Genomic DNA, 15,121 nt, shown 5'->3' with positions numbered 1-15,121 from the left:
ATTTGTAATGATCATAATTATGTGGTTCTGCTCTCTGTTGGCTAATACCCAAGTCTTTCATATGGTCTTCACCCACCATACCAGTCTGACAACTTCGCCTTTTTATAGTGAAAGACTTGGGATGGTTTGATGCTGAAGAACTAGAACTTCCATGTAACTGCCTTGACCACCTATGATTGCTCTCTTTCTTTCTTGTTGTCATGCACACACACACACACACACACACACACACACACACCTCTCTCTCTCTCTCTCATTCCCTCTTCTTTCTGTCTCACTTCTTTCGCGCTCACTCACCCTCTCACTCACACACACACACACACACACACACACACACACACACACACACACACGCACACACTTACATACATACATACACACACACACACACTCTCTCTCTCTCTCTCTCTCTCTCTCCCTCTGTCTGTCTCTCTCTCACTCACTGACACATATTTAAATGAGAGCTTAGAGTGCATGTAAGGGACCTGTCCCATTGACAGTGCATCTGTATGGGGTCTTTATTGTGTAGTTTGGAACAGATGAAGGGAGTGATTTTACAGGCATCACTCTGACTTGGCTTCACATCGTGGATTACACCAGGGATACTTTCTCACCTTTTTCATATTCTAATTGATGATTTCATGATATCTTGGTATTTTCAGAAATATCAGGTATAGGCCTAATGAACCCTCTTTCCCCTGCATGAGTTGATGCCAACGATAAGGACACAACATTTTTAATGATCATAATTATGTCGTTCTGCTCTCTGTTGGCTAATACCCAAGTCTTTCATATGGTCTTCACCCACCATACCAGTCTGACAACTTCGCCTTTTTATAGTGAAAGACTTGGGATGGTTTGATGCTGAAGAACTAGAACTTCCATGTTACTGCCTTGACCACCTACTAAATATGATTGCTCTCTTTCTTTCTTGTTGTCATGCACACACACACACACACACACACACACACACACACACACACCTCTCTCTCTCTCTCATTCCCTTTTCTTTCTGTCTCACTTCTTTCGCGCTCACTCACCCTCACTCACACACACACACACACACACAGACACACACACACACACACACACACACACACACACACACACACACACACACACACACGCACACACTTACATACATACATACTCACACACACACACTCTCTCTCTCTCTCTCTCCCTCTGGCTGTGTCTCTCTCACTCACTGACACATATTTGAATGAGATCTTAGAGTGCATGTAAGGGACCTGTCTCATTGACAGTGTGCATCTGTATGGGGTTTATTGTGTAGTTTGGAACAGATGAAGGGAGTGATTTTACAGGCATCACTCTGACTTGGCTTCACATCGTGGATTAAACCAGGGATACTTTCTCACCTTTTTCATATTCTAATTTCAAATGATGGTAGAGAATATTGTAAATATCTTCATTGATTAATTCTGTATCACACAATTCAAAAGAAAGGGCATATACACTACACAAACATAAAAGTTGAAAACAGTAGATCATTAGCTGGTTAAGCAGTAAATTAGTCAGAGAGATGTTAATTGTCACGTACTTGTAGAAAATAAAAAGTTACAAAAAGTTTACATTCCAACACTGCCCCCTTGTGGTTGTCTCTGGTCAGTGAGATACCTCCGTTTAATAACGAGTTAAAATGTGTAGAGGAAAAAAATGTTTCCCCCAAACAAATCCGTTCCTAATTGGATTTGTTCTTCACTCCAATGTTTTGACTGATTTCTGTTTCTTTTGTCCAGGTTCAGAAGTGCCCTCTGTGAGCCCATCATGATCTACAGGAGACTGGAAGGTTCTTCACTCCTCGCAGGGACCAGGAAGGAGAGATGGAGAAAGTGGCACCCGTATGGAAACTTTAAAGTGCTGTTGGTTAGAGGCACAGGACACTGAGATGGTCTTCAGAATTTCTCCACGTAGTTTCCAGGGAAGAGGCCCTCTTTGCCGCGGAAACGCCCTCTCCACCATCCTGATGGATCTGGAAATGAGGTTAAAAAGGTATGAAAAATCAACATCAATCTCAGCACCACCACCAGCTAACTTAAGTATGCTCAGTAGTTTATACTCTCATTTTAAAATCAGCAGGGTCACAAAGGGAAGCCTGCACAATGCCTACAAAATCTGAAGGAGGTTCACTCACAATCAGGTAGATCAGGCCTTGGTTTTCTGTGAGCAGTCAAAAGTTTGGAAACAGTTTCTCATTCACTGGTTTTTCTTTATTGTTTATTATTTTCTACTTTGTAAATGAATACTGAAGACACCAACACTATGAAAGAACATATATGAAATTATGTAGCAAATAACAAAGTGTTAAATAGACACTTTTTGCTTTGATGACAGCTTTGCACACTTTTGGCATTCTCTCAATCAGATTCATGAGCTAAAATGTAAAACATATTCTGGTTTGTTTAACACTTATTGGTTAACTACATAATTCTGCATGTGTTCTTTCATATTTTGATATCTTCAGTATAAATCTAAAATGTAGAAAATAATAAAAATAAAGAAAAACCATTGAATGAGAAGGTGTGTCAAAACTTTTGACTGGTACTGAATGTATGTGTGTGTGTGTGTGTGTGTGTGTGTGTGTGTGTGTGTGTGTGTGTGTGTGTGTGTGTGTGGTGTGTGTGGGTGTGTGTGTGTGTGTGGGTGTGTGTGTGTGTGTATGTATGTATGTATGTATGTATTCACGTATGACCTTCAGTGACGAGTTCGATGATGTCCCCGGTGTTAAAGCTGAGCTCGTCGGTGTCCTGGCCTGCGTACTGGTAGAGCGCTCGGCATCGGGGGCCCGGAGGGGGGGCCTGATGTCGGGGACGGCTGGCGGGGGCAGGGGGGGCGCGTGCTTGGCTGATGCTCTTCTTCCTGCTTCATCACACACACACACACGTTATCTACTGAGTATCACATCCACACAAACACACACACATATCATCTAGTAGAAGTAGTAGAAGACGAAGGCCATAATAAAACCGTTCTGTAGTTCTGCTCTTACCCAGACACCCCTTGGTCGGGTACATTGAGGAACTCCAAGTTGCTCTGCTGGGGCTGTGCGGGGCCTCGCTTGGCCTTCTGGGAGCCCATCTTGGGGAGGGCGCTGGTGGGGGGGCGCTGCTGCTGCTTCTGCTTCTGCTTCTGGGGAGCGCAGTACATCTGCTCCTTAGGGGTGGCGGGGGCTTGGCGGGAGAACTGGGCGGCGCCATTCGGGTGTCCTGGGGGGAAGAGAACAGGAAGCACAGCCATTGGTGGATCAGCTCGCCACACCACACAGCATCAGCACACAACAGACATCACTACACAGCATCACCACAACAACAGACTTCACTACACAGCATCACCACAACAACAAACTTCACTACACAGCATCACCACAACAACAGACTTCACTACACAGCATCACCACAACAACAAACTTCACTACACAGCATCACCACAGAACAGACATCACTACACAGCATCACCACAGAACAGACATCACTACACAGCATCACCACAGAACAGACATCACTACACAGCATCACCACAACAACACATCACCACACAGCATCACCACACAATGACATCACTACACAGCACACACAAGAATGAACATATAGCAGACACGAGAGTTAACACACAGCAGACACCAGAGTGAACACACAGCACACACGAGAGTGAACACACAGCAGACACAAGAGTGAACACACATGATCAAACACATAACCCGGAGTTTTTCTCGTTCTAATTCTTATGATTGAGATCCCATTAGATGATTTTGACAAAGGTAAGACAAAGCTTGCCACAAAGCCCATTGATGAAAATATGACTAAACACATTGTCTGATATAGTGCCACACTTCTACAGTACTGAATTCCCTCATGCTGGCCTGGCACATCCACTCTGGCTTGCTGGCCTGAGGTTTTACACTCAGTTTTTGCCTTGAATTGAATAAAATCTCATCAATTACATGTAACCAATCAAGGTTTGAGAATTTAGTTCCGATCTGAGAAACGTACCAAAGCAACTAAGAAAATTTTTTAACAACAAAATATTGGATTAGTCATTCAGATATGTTTAACTTGTGCTGTTTTTGGAACCCTGCAGTCATCACTGTTGACTTGTGACAGATTGCAAGCAAACACACACACAGACACACACACACGCACACATGCACACGCGCACACACACACACACACACACACACACACACGCACACACACACGCACACACACACACGCACACACACACACGCACACACCAGAAAAGCAAATCTGAAAAGCACAGCAGCTACGAGAGATCTTCTCTCCCCTGAAGGGGACTTGCATGCAGAGCTGCAGAGAGACGGAGCTGCAATCCCATTGGTGCGCTCACCTGTGGCGGGCGGCTGACTCGGTCTCTGGCCATGGCCGTGGCTAACACCTTTTCTGGAGGGCTCTGAGGGGAGCAGAGAAGAGTCAGAACGTGCTATTAATGTGTCACGCACTCATGAGTCTACGCCTTCATCTAAAACATGTAACCCAGCATTATGTGCTAACCACATGCTTGGGGTAGGCATCTATGTAGAACCAAAGAGGATGCATCAAGGATGGTCTGCATGGACCTAACGGCTTTAAGTCTCAAGAGCTGCTTTTCTCAAAAGAAAACACATGAAGTCATGCGTGATGAGGGCAGGTTGATCAATGATTTAGGTCTTGGAGTTTATACCGCACTGAATGTCTGTTGAGAGGACCCTGCTGTACTGCACAGGGCTGTGCTGTCTAACTCACTTGAAGTCTTGGGTAGTCCATCCCCAATGGTGATCGTGAGGGTTTTCCCGCCTGGTTTTATTTGTGACAGGTCACCTTGCCCACGCTGGAAGACCAGCGTCCGCGTGCCCCCACCTCCCCATCCCTCCTTCTTAACCTTAAAGTCAAGCCTGAAGGCGGGACACAGAGCCAGAAAATGGTTAAACTACGTCACCGTCAGCACAGAGATGAAACATACAACCACATGACTCAGAGCAGACTAATCTTAGAGATAGAACTGAAACAGGTTTCACACTGAATATGCTCTACATGTCAAAGACACACTTTCTGTCTCTAGGGTTGGGGAGTAACTAGTTACATGTAACAGAGTTAACTGTAATCTGAAAAATATGTAATTAAATTACAGTTACAAACTTGACTTGTGTAAGGAATGACATTGTGTAGCTAGCCTAGCAGTCTCAGACTTGTGTAAGTAATGACATTGTGTAGCTATCCTAGAAGCAGCCTCAGACCTGTCGCTGAAGGAGAGGGACAGCTTGTTCTTGGTGGACTCCTCGTAACGCTTGCAGAGCAGACTGAGGAACTCGGTCTTAAAGGTGGACTCCAGCAGGCTGTCGTACTCTGACTCATGAATGATGAAGAAGTCATCCTGCCTCGTGCTAAGAGACAGAGAGGGGGGGGGGGAGAGCGAGACAGATGGGAGAGGGAGAGAGAGGAAGCAGGGGGAGAAAGGGGGGAGGGTTAGAGAAGAGGGGAAGTGAAGAGGGGAAGTGAAAGGAGGATAGCGGAGTGGTGGACGGGACATGGAAGGAAAATATTAGAAAATAGGCAGAAGTGTGAGGAAGCTAACGGTAATTGCACTTCAAGCTGTAGTAGACAGGTGGCTAGGTTACTAAGCAGTGAGTTCATGTGAGTGTACTGTAGTGACATGGCCTACTGCTACAGTGGTGTGCCTTACTGTAGTAACATGGCCTACTGGAAGGCTACAGTGGTGTGCCTTACGGTGCAAATCCATGACACCGTTATGAGCGATGCGATTTCTAAACCCCATTCATTTCAACGGGAGCCAGTCCATTGTGACGTAGACCACCGTTTGGGGCGACGCGACCGATACAATTTCGAACATGTTGAAACTTATGCAAATAGGTGGTGTGCCTTACTGTAGTGTCATGGCCTACTGGTACAGTGGTGAGCCTTACTTTACCCTGGTTTGGACCTGCTGTACTGGTGAATTGGTGTAGTGCTATTCTGGTCTGCCTTATTTTAGTAAAGTAGTGCTATAGCGATGTGCCTTACCGCAGTGAGATGGCCCGCAGGAAAAGTGGTATTCCTTTGAGCCGTACCTTAGCGAGTTGGCTAAGCTGCTCAGCGACCCTGAGCTGGTGTACTGTGTAGCTTACCTTAGCGAGTTGGCTAAGATGTTCATACTGTGTAGCTTCCCTTAGCGAGTTGGTTAAGATGTTCATACTGTGAAGCTTACCTTAGCGAGATGGCCAAGATGTTCATACTGTGTAGCTTACCTTAGCGAGATGGCCCGGATGTTGCCCAGCTCCAGCTTGCGCTTTAGGACCTCCTTGATCAGGCCCTTCTCTGGTCCCTTCTTCACTTTCTCTCGACCAATAAGGTAAATCCCCTTCGGAGTCAGGATCAAGTCCCGCTTGATCGTCTGGGGAAGGGACAGATATGACCGGAATCAGACTGAGAAGAATAAGGAGCTGGAGAGGAAAGGAAGACCACTAAAATAGATTAAGGATCTAATGAAGAAAGACCCAGGATCATTCAGCTTCATATTTGGCTCTGCATGACCTTAACAAGCTACATGTGATGTAGATAAACGATGTTGATGAGTAACAATGAAAACCATTGGAAACGCAGTTGGTCCAGAGACAGCTACTTTACCTTGAAGCGGCGATCAAACTTGTTGACGGAGTCTGCAAAGTCCACTCGCTCTCTCTTCGTCAGGAACTGGCGCAGCTCAGGGCGGTCCTCCATGCCCAGATAGTCTCCGACAAAGTTACGATTTATGCTGTTCCTGCGACGCTCTTTAGAGTTGTACAAGATATCTGAGGCTGTGGAAGTGTACCAGAGAAAGAGAGGAGAGCGAAAGTGAGGGACAAACAACAGAGAGAGGAGGTTGGGAAAGAGAAAGCTTCTTCCACTCACTCACACATATGCATTGTGTCAAACCCACACACCAACAGAAATGCACATATCATACACCCTAACAATCTACAGTCACCCGTCCACCCTCACATACACATCAGCACACACACACACACACACTCAGTTTCTCACCTTCCTCTCTCATCTGTTCATACTTCCTCCTGGCGATGTATTTCCTCCAGGCCTTCTGGATCAGGCGGGCGAACGTGTCAAACTTCCTCTCTCGCATCTCCTCAAGTAGGAACAGCTAGTGGGAGTCAAGAGAAGGGCCCTGTGAGTGAATCACACTAGTGGGGGTCAAGAGAGAGGCCCTGTCAGCAAATCACACTAGTGGGAGTCAAGAGAGAGGCCCTGTGAATGAATCACACTAGTGGGAGTCAAGAGAGAGGCCCTGTGAGCGAATCACACTAGTGGGAGTCAAGAGAGAGGCCATGTGAGCGAATCCAATTCCAAACTTATAAGTTATGAGTTACTGCATTATTTTTACACTGATTCATTTCGCAAACACTCCAATCCAAAGACACTAAGAGAACAGAAGATATTTAACAGCGTTTTCCCTTGGGACAACAAATCCATGGACCTGCCGTGGTTGGCACCAGGTCCTACTGGTTGAGCTTAATGAAAGCGAGACTCTATCTGCCAGGCAGGTCTGGTTCTGATCTGGCACTGATCCAATGCATCTGCACTGGGTTCAGGTCTGATCAGTTCCCGAAGTGGCTGTTGTGGAGCCTTACCGACTCTGGGTTCTTGACGAACACTTTGGTGCGGCCCATCTGGTACTGATCAGTGTCCATGTTGACAGAGCGCAGTAGATGCAGCACCCCATCTTCCTCTCTACCTCGCCAGCCCGGCCACGTCTCCGCTGTCAGGATGGCATACCTGCAGCAAACACACACACACAGCCAGCATTATGTGCAGGCAGATCAGACTACACACACACACACACACACACACACACACACAGACACACACACACACACACACACACAACATCATATGCAGGAAAGTCTGACTACACACACACACACATACAAACACACATACACACACACACACACACACAAACACACAAACACACAAACACACACACACACACACACACACACACACACACACACACACACACACACACACACACACACACACACACACAGCATTATGTGACTACACACATACCAATCATACCAGCATCAATGTACAGGGACACCTGTCCAAACCATACAGACTACATCACCTACAGAACTACCTGACACCTAGCTACCACCACACACATGACAATTAGGGATGCCTGAGTACAGCTAGAGAAGAGACGCACCTGTTGGCATCAGCAGTTCTTTGGGTCCCAGTTTGAGGATGTTTATGTTCTATTGTTATATTACAAAGTGCCTTGAGACAATTTTATTGTTTTGGCACTATATGAATAAAATTGCCAAGTGCCAAGTGTGTTTGTTGTCACTTTCCTTTGCAGTAGAGCCAAGTGGCCCAAGATTCAGTAAGTGGAAACACCCAGATGATACTTCCACATCAGTGTAGTCTTACAGCCATTAAATCTGCCATTATCCTTTAAGTACACCAAGCTGAGGGTCTACCTCAAGGCTTCAGTTGACTCACCTCTGTAGGAACTTGTTGAAGACTCTGCGATAGGCAAACCCCGCTCGCCTCACCCTGATGTTCTCTCGTAAGCCCAGATATTCCACCTGGTGTTTGGCCCTGTGGAGAGAGACCTTCTCAGTCACAGGCTGCACTCGTCATCACACACAGCACGCGCCTCTGGGCCTGATCAGGGTCGTATTAGAACTAGTTCTGCTATGGGGTCAGGTGCTAGCAATGACCCATTCTTCACATTTTCAGAACCCCAATAAATGAAGAACTAGACCGGACTTGTACCACAAACTGGTAGTAGTGGTTCGGCCTTACCATATACAGCCCATGAACTTTAAATATATACAACCTAGACTTCTCAAAAGGTTTTCATTACACATCCAACTATCATGTGATTTACAGAGAGAGAGAGACAGAGTGAGGGAGAAATTGGGAGAGAGAGAGCAAGAGAGGGGAGAGAGAGAGAGATTGGGAGAGAGAGCAGTATAGGGGGGAGAGAGAGAGAGATTGGGAGAAAGAGAGCAAGAGAGGAGAGAGATTGGGAGAGAGAGAGCAAGAGAGGGGAGAGAGAGAGATTGGGAGAGAGAGAGCAAGAGAGGGGAGAGAGAGAGAGAGATACTGACCGAGAGCAAGAGAGGAGAGAGAGAGATTGGGAGAGAGAGAGCAAGAGAGGGGAGAGAGAGAGAGATTGATTGGGAGAAAGAGAGCAAGAGAGGAGAGAGAGAGAGATTGGGAGAGAGAGAGCAAGAGAGGGGAGAGAGAGAGAGAGATACTGACCGGCTCTCCTCCCAGTCCTTGGGCCTCTTGGTCTCGTTAGGCTTGATGCAGCGGATATAGTGAGGGGTGCACTTCATGAGGGTGCTTACAAGGTCATTGGCCTGTTTCTATGGGGCGCACACAAAAGACACAGACACACACACACACACACACACACACACACACACACACACACACACACACACACACACACACACACACACACACACACACACACACACACACACACACACACACACACAATAACACACACACACACACACACACACACACACACACACACACACACACACACACACACACACACACACACACACTCACACAGACACACACACACAGACACACACACAAACAGAAAACACAGACACTCACAAACACAAACACACAAAACACAGCAGATGAAGCTGCCTCAGCAACGTAACACTGACCTGGACATTACATTAAGAGTGTTGTCACTTATGATCCGCTACATTTACAGTTATATCTTAAGATCAGCTACATTAAGAGTTGTCCTTCCAGTACCTTAATTTTCATGCCAGCCGTAGACGGTCGTCCTTTTTTGTCTGTATTGAGGTTCTCTGGGAAGATGCTGCAAATGAACCCACTATGGAAAATATACCACAACAGGTGAGCTATCCTTCTTTAATAGACTGTAATAGAACCAGACAACACTCTACATAGAGCTTATGGATGGCCATTACAGGACCCAGTAGCCTCCAGTGGAATTATTTAAGAGAGTATGTACAGTATAAGAGTTTTTATTAGCAGTGATAGTGTTTAAATGCAGTGATAGTGTTTAAGGTCTGTGAGAGGATTGAAAGTGTACAATTTATTATGAAGGTGACTCACTGTCCACTGCTCTGCATGAGTTCAATGAGGTCAGGGAAGAGCACGTCACGATTTCTTTCACAAAAGCCCACAATGTCATAGGACACCTGAAGGGTAAGACAACAGCATTAATTGGACCGTTTTAATACGTCTTCCTTCATTTCTAAAGAGGCCTTATAAAATGTCACTCTTATGATGGCTGCCACTCGTAAATAATAATTTCATGTCTACATAGGATTATATATGCTTGTATAGCTGTAAACAATGTTTTTTTTGCATTTGGTGTAATATTTACAGTCTATCAGAATGTAATATTACGAAACGACAAAGAATACCAATAAATATTTTAAAAAAGCAAACAAGTGAAAACTAATAATGTAAGTACATGAACTGATTTGCTATGCTACCAAAGTACACCACAGCACCACTAACACACGTTGCCAGTGCTGAGTGCCCACCTTGCCGGCATAATGGTGGATGACAAAGCCAGAGTTCCAGTTGTTGAAATGGTCATGCGTTCCCACGGCAGCAGACAGCTTCTGCAGCAGGGTTCCGTCTGCCCCCTCTCCTTTGGCGTGCATGGTGGCGCACACATCGTCCAGAACACACATGATGCCCGGAGGGCTCTGGCAAAGAGAAGTCAGTCCAAGTAGATGGTATTAGCAGAAACAGAAATTTGAAGTAGCCACTTAAAGGTGAATCAGATGTGTTTGTGTGTTCGCTCACCTTGGTCTCGATGAGCTCGCACACCACCTTATTGTTGAAATATTCAATCGGAGTCCACTTGATTCCTTCCTGAACATACTCCTCCTGCAACGACAGAGGGAGAGCAGGAGAGAATTGGATCGTCTGAGCGCAATCATTAAAAATGATAAGTGGAAACAAAAAACATAATGTCTAAACTCTTTAAAAAAGCATTGCCAGATATTAGATAACTCCTAATAATAGCCGGGATCTGATATGGTTCCGTACCAATCAGGGCTTACAGTCAGGGTTGGGGTCTCTCTTACAATCAGGGTTGGGGTCTCTTACAGTCAGGGCTGGGGTCTCTCTTTAACAGTCAGGGCTGGGGTGTCTTTTACAGTCAGGGCTGGGGTCTCTCTTTAACAGTCAGGGCTGGGGTCTCTCTTACAGTCAGGGCTGGGGTCTATCTTTAACAGTCAGGGCTGGGGTCTCTCTTACAGTCAGGGCTGGGGTCCCTTAAACAGTACGCTGGTATCTAGTCTCTGGATATCACATGTGAAGAGAGAGCGCATTAAATGCTTTATCGTGTTTATACCTGCTCTGCTTTTAGTGTGAGCTCGATGAAGATCTGCTGAAGCTTCTCGTTCACAAAATTGATGCAGAACTGCTCAAAGCCATTTTTCTACAGGGGAGAAGATCGCAGGCCAGCTGATTACTTGTATTCAGAAATTGCATTGAGTAGAAGTGTTGCATTTTTAAATCAGTCATGAATTACACACAATGACGTTAAAATTCCTTGCAAAAATGAAGAGGCAAAATGTAACAAAAAGGTTAACATTCATAAACATTCCTTTTAGGAGTGAATTAATGTCTTTGTAAAGATATATAAGATATGTTAGCAGAGTTTTTGTGTCTTCTGAGAGGCTCACCTGAAATATCTCAAAGCCGTATATGTCAAGCACTCCGATGCTGAACTCTTCATAGGGCTTCTGTATGGCCTTGTTTATGGCCTGTGTGTGGGGAAAAACACAGGCTGAAGAAATGACCAGTGTGTGTTTGTGGGTGTGTGGGTGTGTGTGTTCAGCAACAACAACTGTGTGTGTGTGTGTGTGTGTGTGTGTGTGTGTATCTGTTTGTGTGTATCTTGTATGCTCCTGGCTGTGCCACCAGTTTAAAACATGAGCAGGTTATGTGATTATGTTCCGGTTGCATTGCTGACCTCCACCAAATAGTCAAAGACGCGTGTGTAGAGGGCTTTGGCCAGCGCATCTCTGGTGTAGTTGGCCTGCTCCTGGTTCAAGGTCACATTGATGGACTCGGACTTGCCACCCCACTTAGAGTCCATCTTGCGGCCGGTAAGTTTTTCCTGCAGGCGACTGGAGTCGATGCCCAGGAGGTAGGCTGGGAACTCTAACACTTAAAAAAAAGTAAAGTTCCCGTGTTTGTGTTTTTATATATTGATGCTTTTGTAATGCAGGTTCAGAGAAGAATGCTTGGATATAACAGTTTGCTTTCCATACGTTAACACAGTAGTGAAATGAATGCTCAAAGCAGCAATATCCATTGTATATGTTTATTATTATGTGTGAATACACATGAAAGCATAGACAGAAGTAAGCCATGATCTATGGATCTGGCCAGTCAGTGCGTTTCATCTTATACCTGTGTAGCACTCCATTCTGGGTAGTAGTAGATGTAGATGTAGATGTGTGTGTGTGTGTGTGTGTGTGTGTGTGTGTGTGTGTTTGTGTGTGTTTGTATGTGTGTGTGTGTGTGTGTGTGTGTGTGAGTGTGTGTGTGTGTGTGTGTGTGTGTGTGTGTGTGTGTGTGTGTAATAGCATCAGTGCAGTGCCTGTCTGAGTGTGTGTTTGGTCATGTGCATATGTGTGTAAGCATCCATGCACGCTTGCTTGTGTGGGTGTGTGTGTGTGTGTGTGTGTGTGTGTGTGTGTGTGTATGTGCGCATTTGTGTGTGTGTGTGTGTGTGCGCGTGTGTGTGTGTGTGTGTGTGTGTGGGTGTGTGTGTGTGTGTGTGTGTGTGTGTGTGTGTGTGTGTGTGTGTGTGATCCTGAGACTCACAGTCTGTGCTCTCCACCTGGGCGTAATTTCCCTTCTCAATGAAAGTGATGTTTCCCAGGTGCAGAATGCCGGCACCAATCTGCAGCACCTGCATCTGGTAATCCTCAGGGATGCCAATCACCTGCATGGCCTCCTAGGGATTAGAGGTAACACAAAACAACATGTTTTAGCACACACACACACACACACACACACAAACACACACACACACACACACACACACACACACACACACACACACACACACACACACCTGGGTTGCCCCTGAGATGCACCCGGCAGTACAAACAGACAGGGCAAGCAAGAGCCAGAGGCAGAAAAGGAACCATTTTTGTTCAATTTTATTTCTTTACTAATCACCATGGCAACGGGGTGAAGGGAGAAAACAGGTGAAGAAAGCGATGCGCAGACAGAATTCAAACACAGTAGTTCTCTTTGGTCTTGGCCTGGTCTAAATCCATTTCAGTTCTGGACCTGTGTCAGACCCAGACCAGATCCAGTCTAGACCTGCGCCAGGTTCTGGGATTAGACTTTACGTGCCATCGTCTCCTGGAAGTCCTTGCAGTCATTAGTGCCATCCACTTTGTATGTGCCAGACTGGTTCAGGTAGCTGTAGTAGTCAGGAGTCATGATGCCCAGAGCCTCCTTCTGCTGGGGCGACGCTCCCTCAAGCATCTGCAGGACACAGGGGGAGATACGTGTACAGTCCATGGTTGAGAAATACACACACACACACTCACACACTCAGTTCACACACACAACCTTGGGTAAGGCTTTGGTCACTGTGCTGCTTGGTCACTAACATAAACTAAACTTTCATTCCCTTCACACTGCACACACACACACACACACAGACACACACACACACACACACACACATACACACAGACAAACAGACATATACACAGACAAAAGGTGAAATCAGGAAAGTATCATGGCCAGACCTGGTAGGAAAGGTGTGTGTGTGTGTGTGAGTATGTGATTGACTGAGTGATTCTGTGAAGTTGTCTGTGTGTGTGGTGTTGATTGATGTGACTCTAACCTGGTAGAAGATGTGAAAGTTCCTTTCACTCTCATTCTGGCTCACCACTCTGGATTTCTCCAAGAGGAAGTTGGAGATTTTCCCCCCGTCAGGCTCTCCTCCTCTGCTGAACTGGATCTCAAAGTATTTACCCTGCCAGAAACACACACATCTATTAAAACGTATTAACCATGAATCACACACCATCTATTAGTCATGTATTACTGAACATCATGTCACTGGGCATCTTTGTAGTGTATGTTTTCCCTTTCCACTGGTAGCCCAGAAAACAGGCGACTTTGGGACAGATTGGGCAATGATCTCTAGCTGTTCCACTTCCTGTTTGAATTGGGTAAACCGCCTGGGTTCCGCCTGGGTCCTGCAGATCTGACTTTGTCCTGAGAGAAAGTAGACCAGCATGAAGCAGAGACTCACAAAGCGACTGGAGTTGTTGTTTCGGACCGTCTTCGCGTTCCCAAAGGCCTCCAAAAGTGGGTTGGACTGCAGAATTATGTCTTTCACGTGCTAAGGCACACACGTGAACACACACACACACGCACGCACACACACACACACACACACACACACACACACACACACGTACACACACACACACACACACACAGACATACACACACACACACACACACACTTAAAGTCAGAGCAAAGGATTATATATATTTTTAAACTTAACCAATTCAAAACCCCAGTACTATATCTGTGTCTTCTAAAAGCAGTATTTACCTGACTAAATTTCTCTAGTGCAACTTCACAAAACAATGTGAATCACACAAAACTAATTTCCGAATTTCCTGTTCATGACTTCAAAACGCATGGCTTGATTTACTAAAATATTACATTCATGAATACACTTCATGTGTATTTTTCTGTAACGCTTCCAACTGGAGAGCATTGATCATGTGCATGGTGACTGTGTTACCTGTACTTTCGATCCACCTCCGGACACCTTAGAGATGTATCCCATAATATATTTTGCCGCGACTGTCTTTCCAGCTCCACTTTCCCCACTGTATCATCACACAAACAAACAATTAAAACATGCCCCAGTACACATCCTCACACACACACACACACACACACACACACACACACACACACACACTCACACACACAGTCTGCAGTGGACTGATTCTCCATGCCAGGCTCATCTCATCTAGTTTAGATATCAAAACCAAGGGAAGGAAGGTGAGCACAGAGGTGAGAAAGC

At 45.7% G+C, this 15,121-nt stretch overlaps 1 protein-coding gene across 1 annotated transcript in view; it reads right to left on the bottom strand.

The window, feature by feature from the left end:
- Window positions 1-1,916: 1,916 nt before the first annotated feature.
- The window catches only part of myo1f (myosin IF), a gene marked incomplete at its 3' end in the record, with an annotated part of 19,951 nt that continues 6,746 nt past the window's right edge, over window positions 1,917-15,121 (bottom strand). The window contains exons 5-28 of the mRNA XM_080833657.1: window positions 14,834-14,921; window positions 14,329-14,418; window positions 13,915-14,046; window positions 13,413-13,547; window positions 12,873-13,005; window positions 12,013-12,209; window positions 11,723-11,803; window positions 11,389-11,475; window positions 10,836-10,919; window positions 10,568-10,735; window positions 10,131-10,216; window positions 9,804-9,885; window positions 9,282-9,388; window positions 8,514-8,612; window positions 7,637-7,781; window positions 7,035-7,149; window positions 6,639-6,808; window positions 6,260-6,405; window positions 5,252-5,398; window positions 4,761-4,909; window positions 4,366-4,428; window positions 3,011-3,227; window positions 2,714-2,883; window positions 1,917-1,993 (exon numbers count right to left, since the gene is read on the bottom strand). Of these exons, the coding sequence (XP_080689783.1) occupies window positions 1,917-1,993; window positions 2,714-2,883; window positions 3,011-3,227; window positions 4,366-4,428; window positions 4,761-4,909; window positions 5,252-5,398; window positions 6,260-6,405; window positions 6,639-6,808; window positions 7,035-7,149; window positions 7,637-7,781; window positions 8,514-8,612; window positions 9,282-9,388; window positions 9,804-9,885; window positions 10,131-10,216; window positions 10,568-10,735; window positions 10,836-10,919; window positions 11,389-11,475; window positions 11,723-11,803; window positions 12,013-12,209; window positions 12,873-13,005; window positions 13,413-13,547; window positions 13,915-14,046; window positions 14,329-14,418; window positions 14,834-14,921 (2,968 nt within the window). The remainder of the gene's footprint in view (window positions 1,994-2,713; window positions 2,884-3,010; window positions 3,228-4,365; window positions 4,429-4,760; window positions 4,910-5,251; window positions 5,399-6,259; window positions 6,406-6,638; window positions 6,809-7,034; window positions 7,150-7,636; window positions 7,782-8,513; window positions 8,613-9,281; window positions 9,389-9,803; window positions 9,886-10,130; window positions 10,217-10,567; window positions 10,736-10,835; window positions 10,920-11,388; window positions 11,476-11,722; window positions 11,804-12,012; window positions 12,210-12,872; window positions 13,006-13,412; window positions 13,548-13,914; window positions 14,047-14,328; window positions 14,419-14,833; window positions 14,922-15,121) is intronic.

The sequence above is a fragment of the Sprattus sprattus genome, assembly GCF_963457725.1.
Source record: "Sprattus sprattus genome assembly, chromosome: 2".
Lineage (NCBI taxonomy): Eukaryota > Metazoa > Chordata > Actinopteri > Clupeiformes > Clupeidae > Sprattus > Sprattus sprattus.
This window is presented reverse-complemented; position numbering and strand designations above follow the sequence as displayed.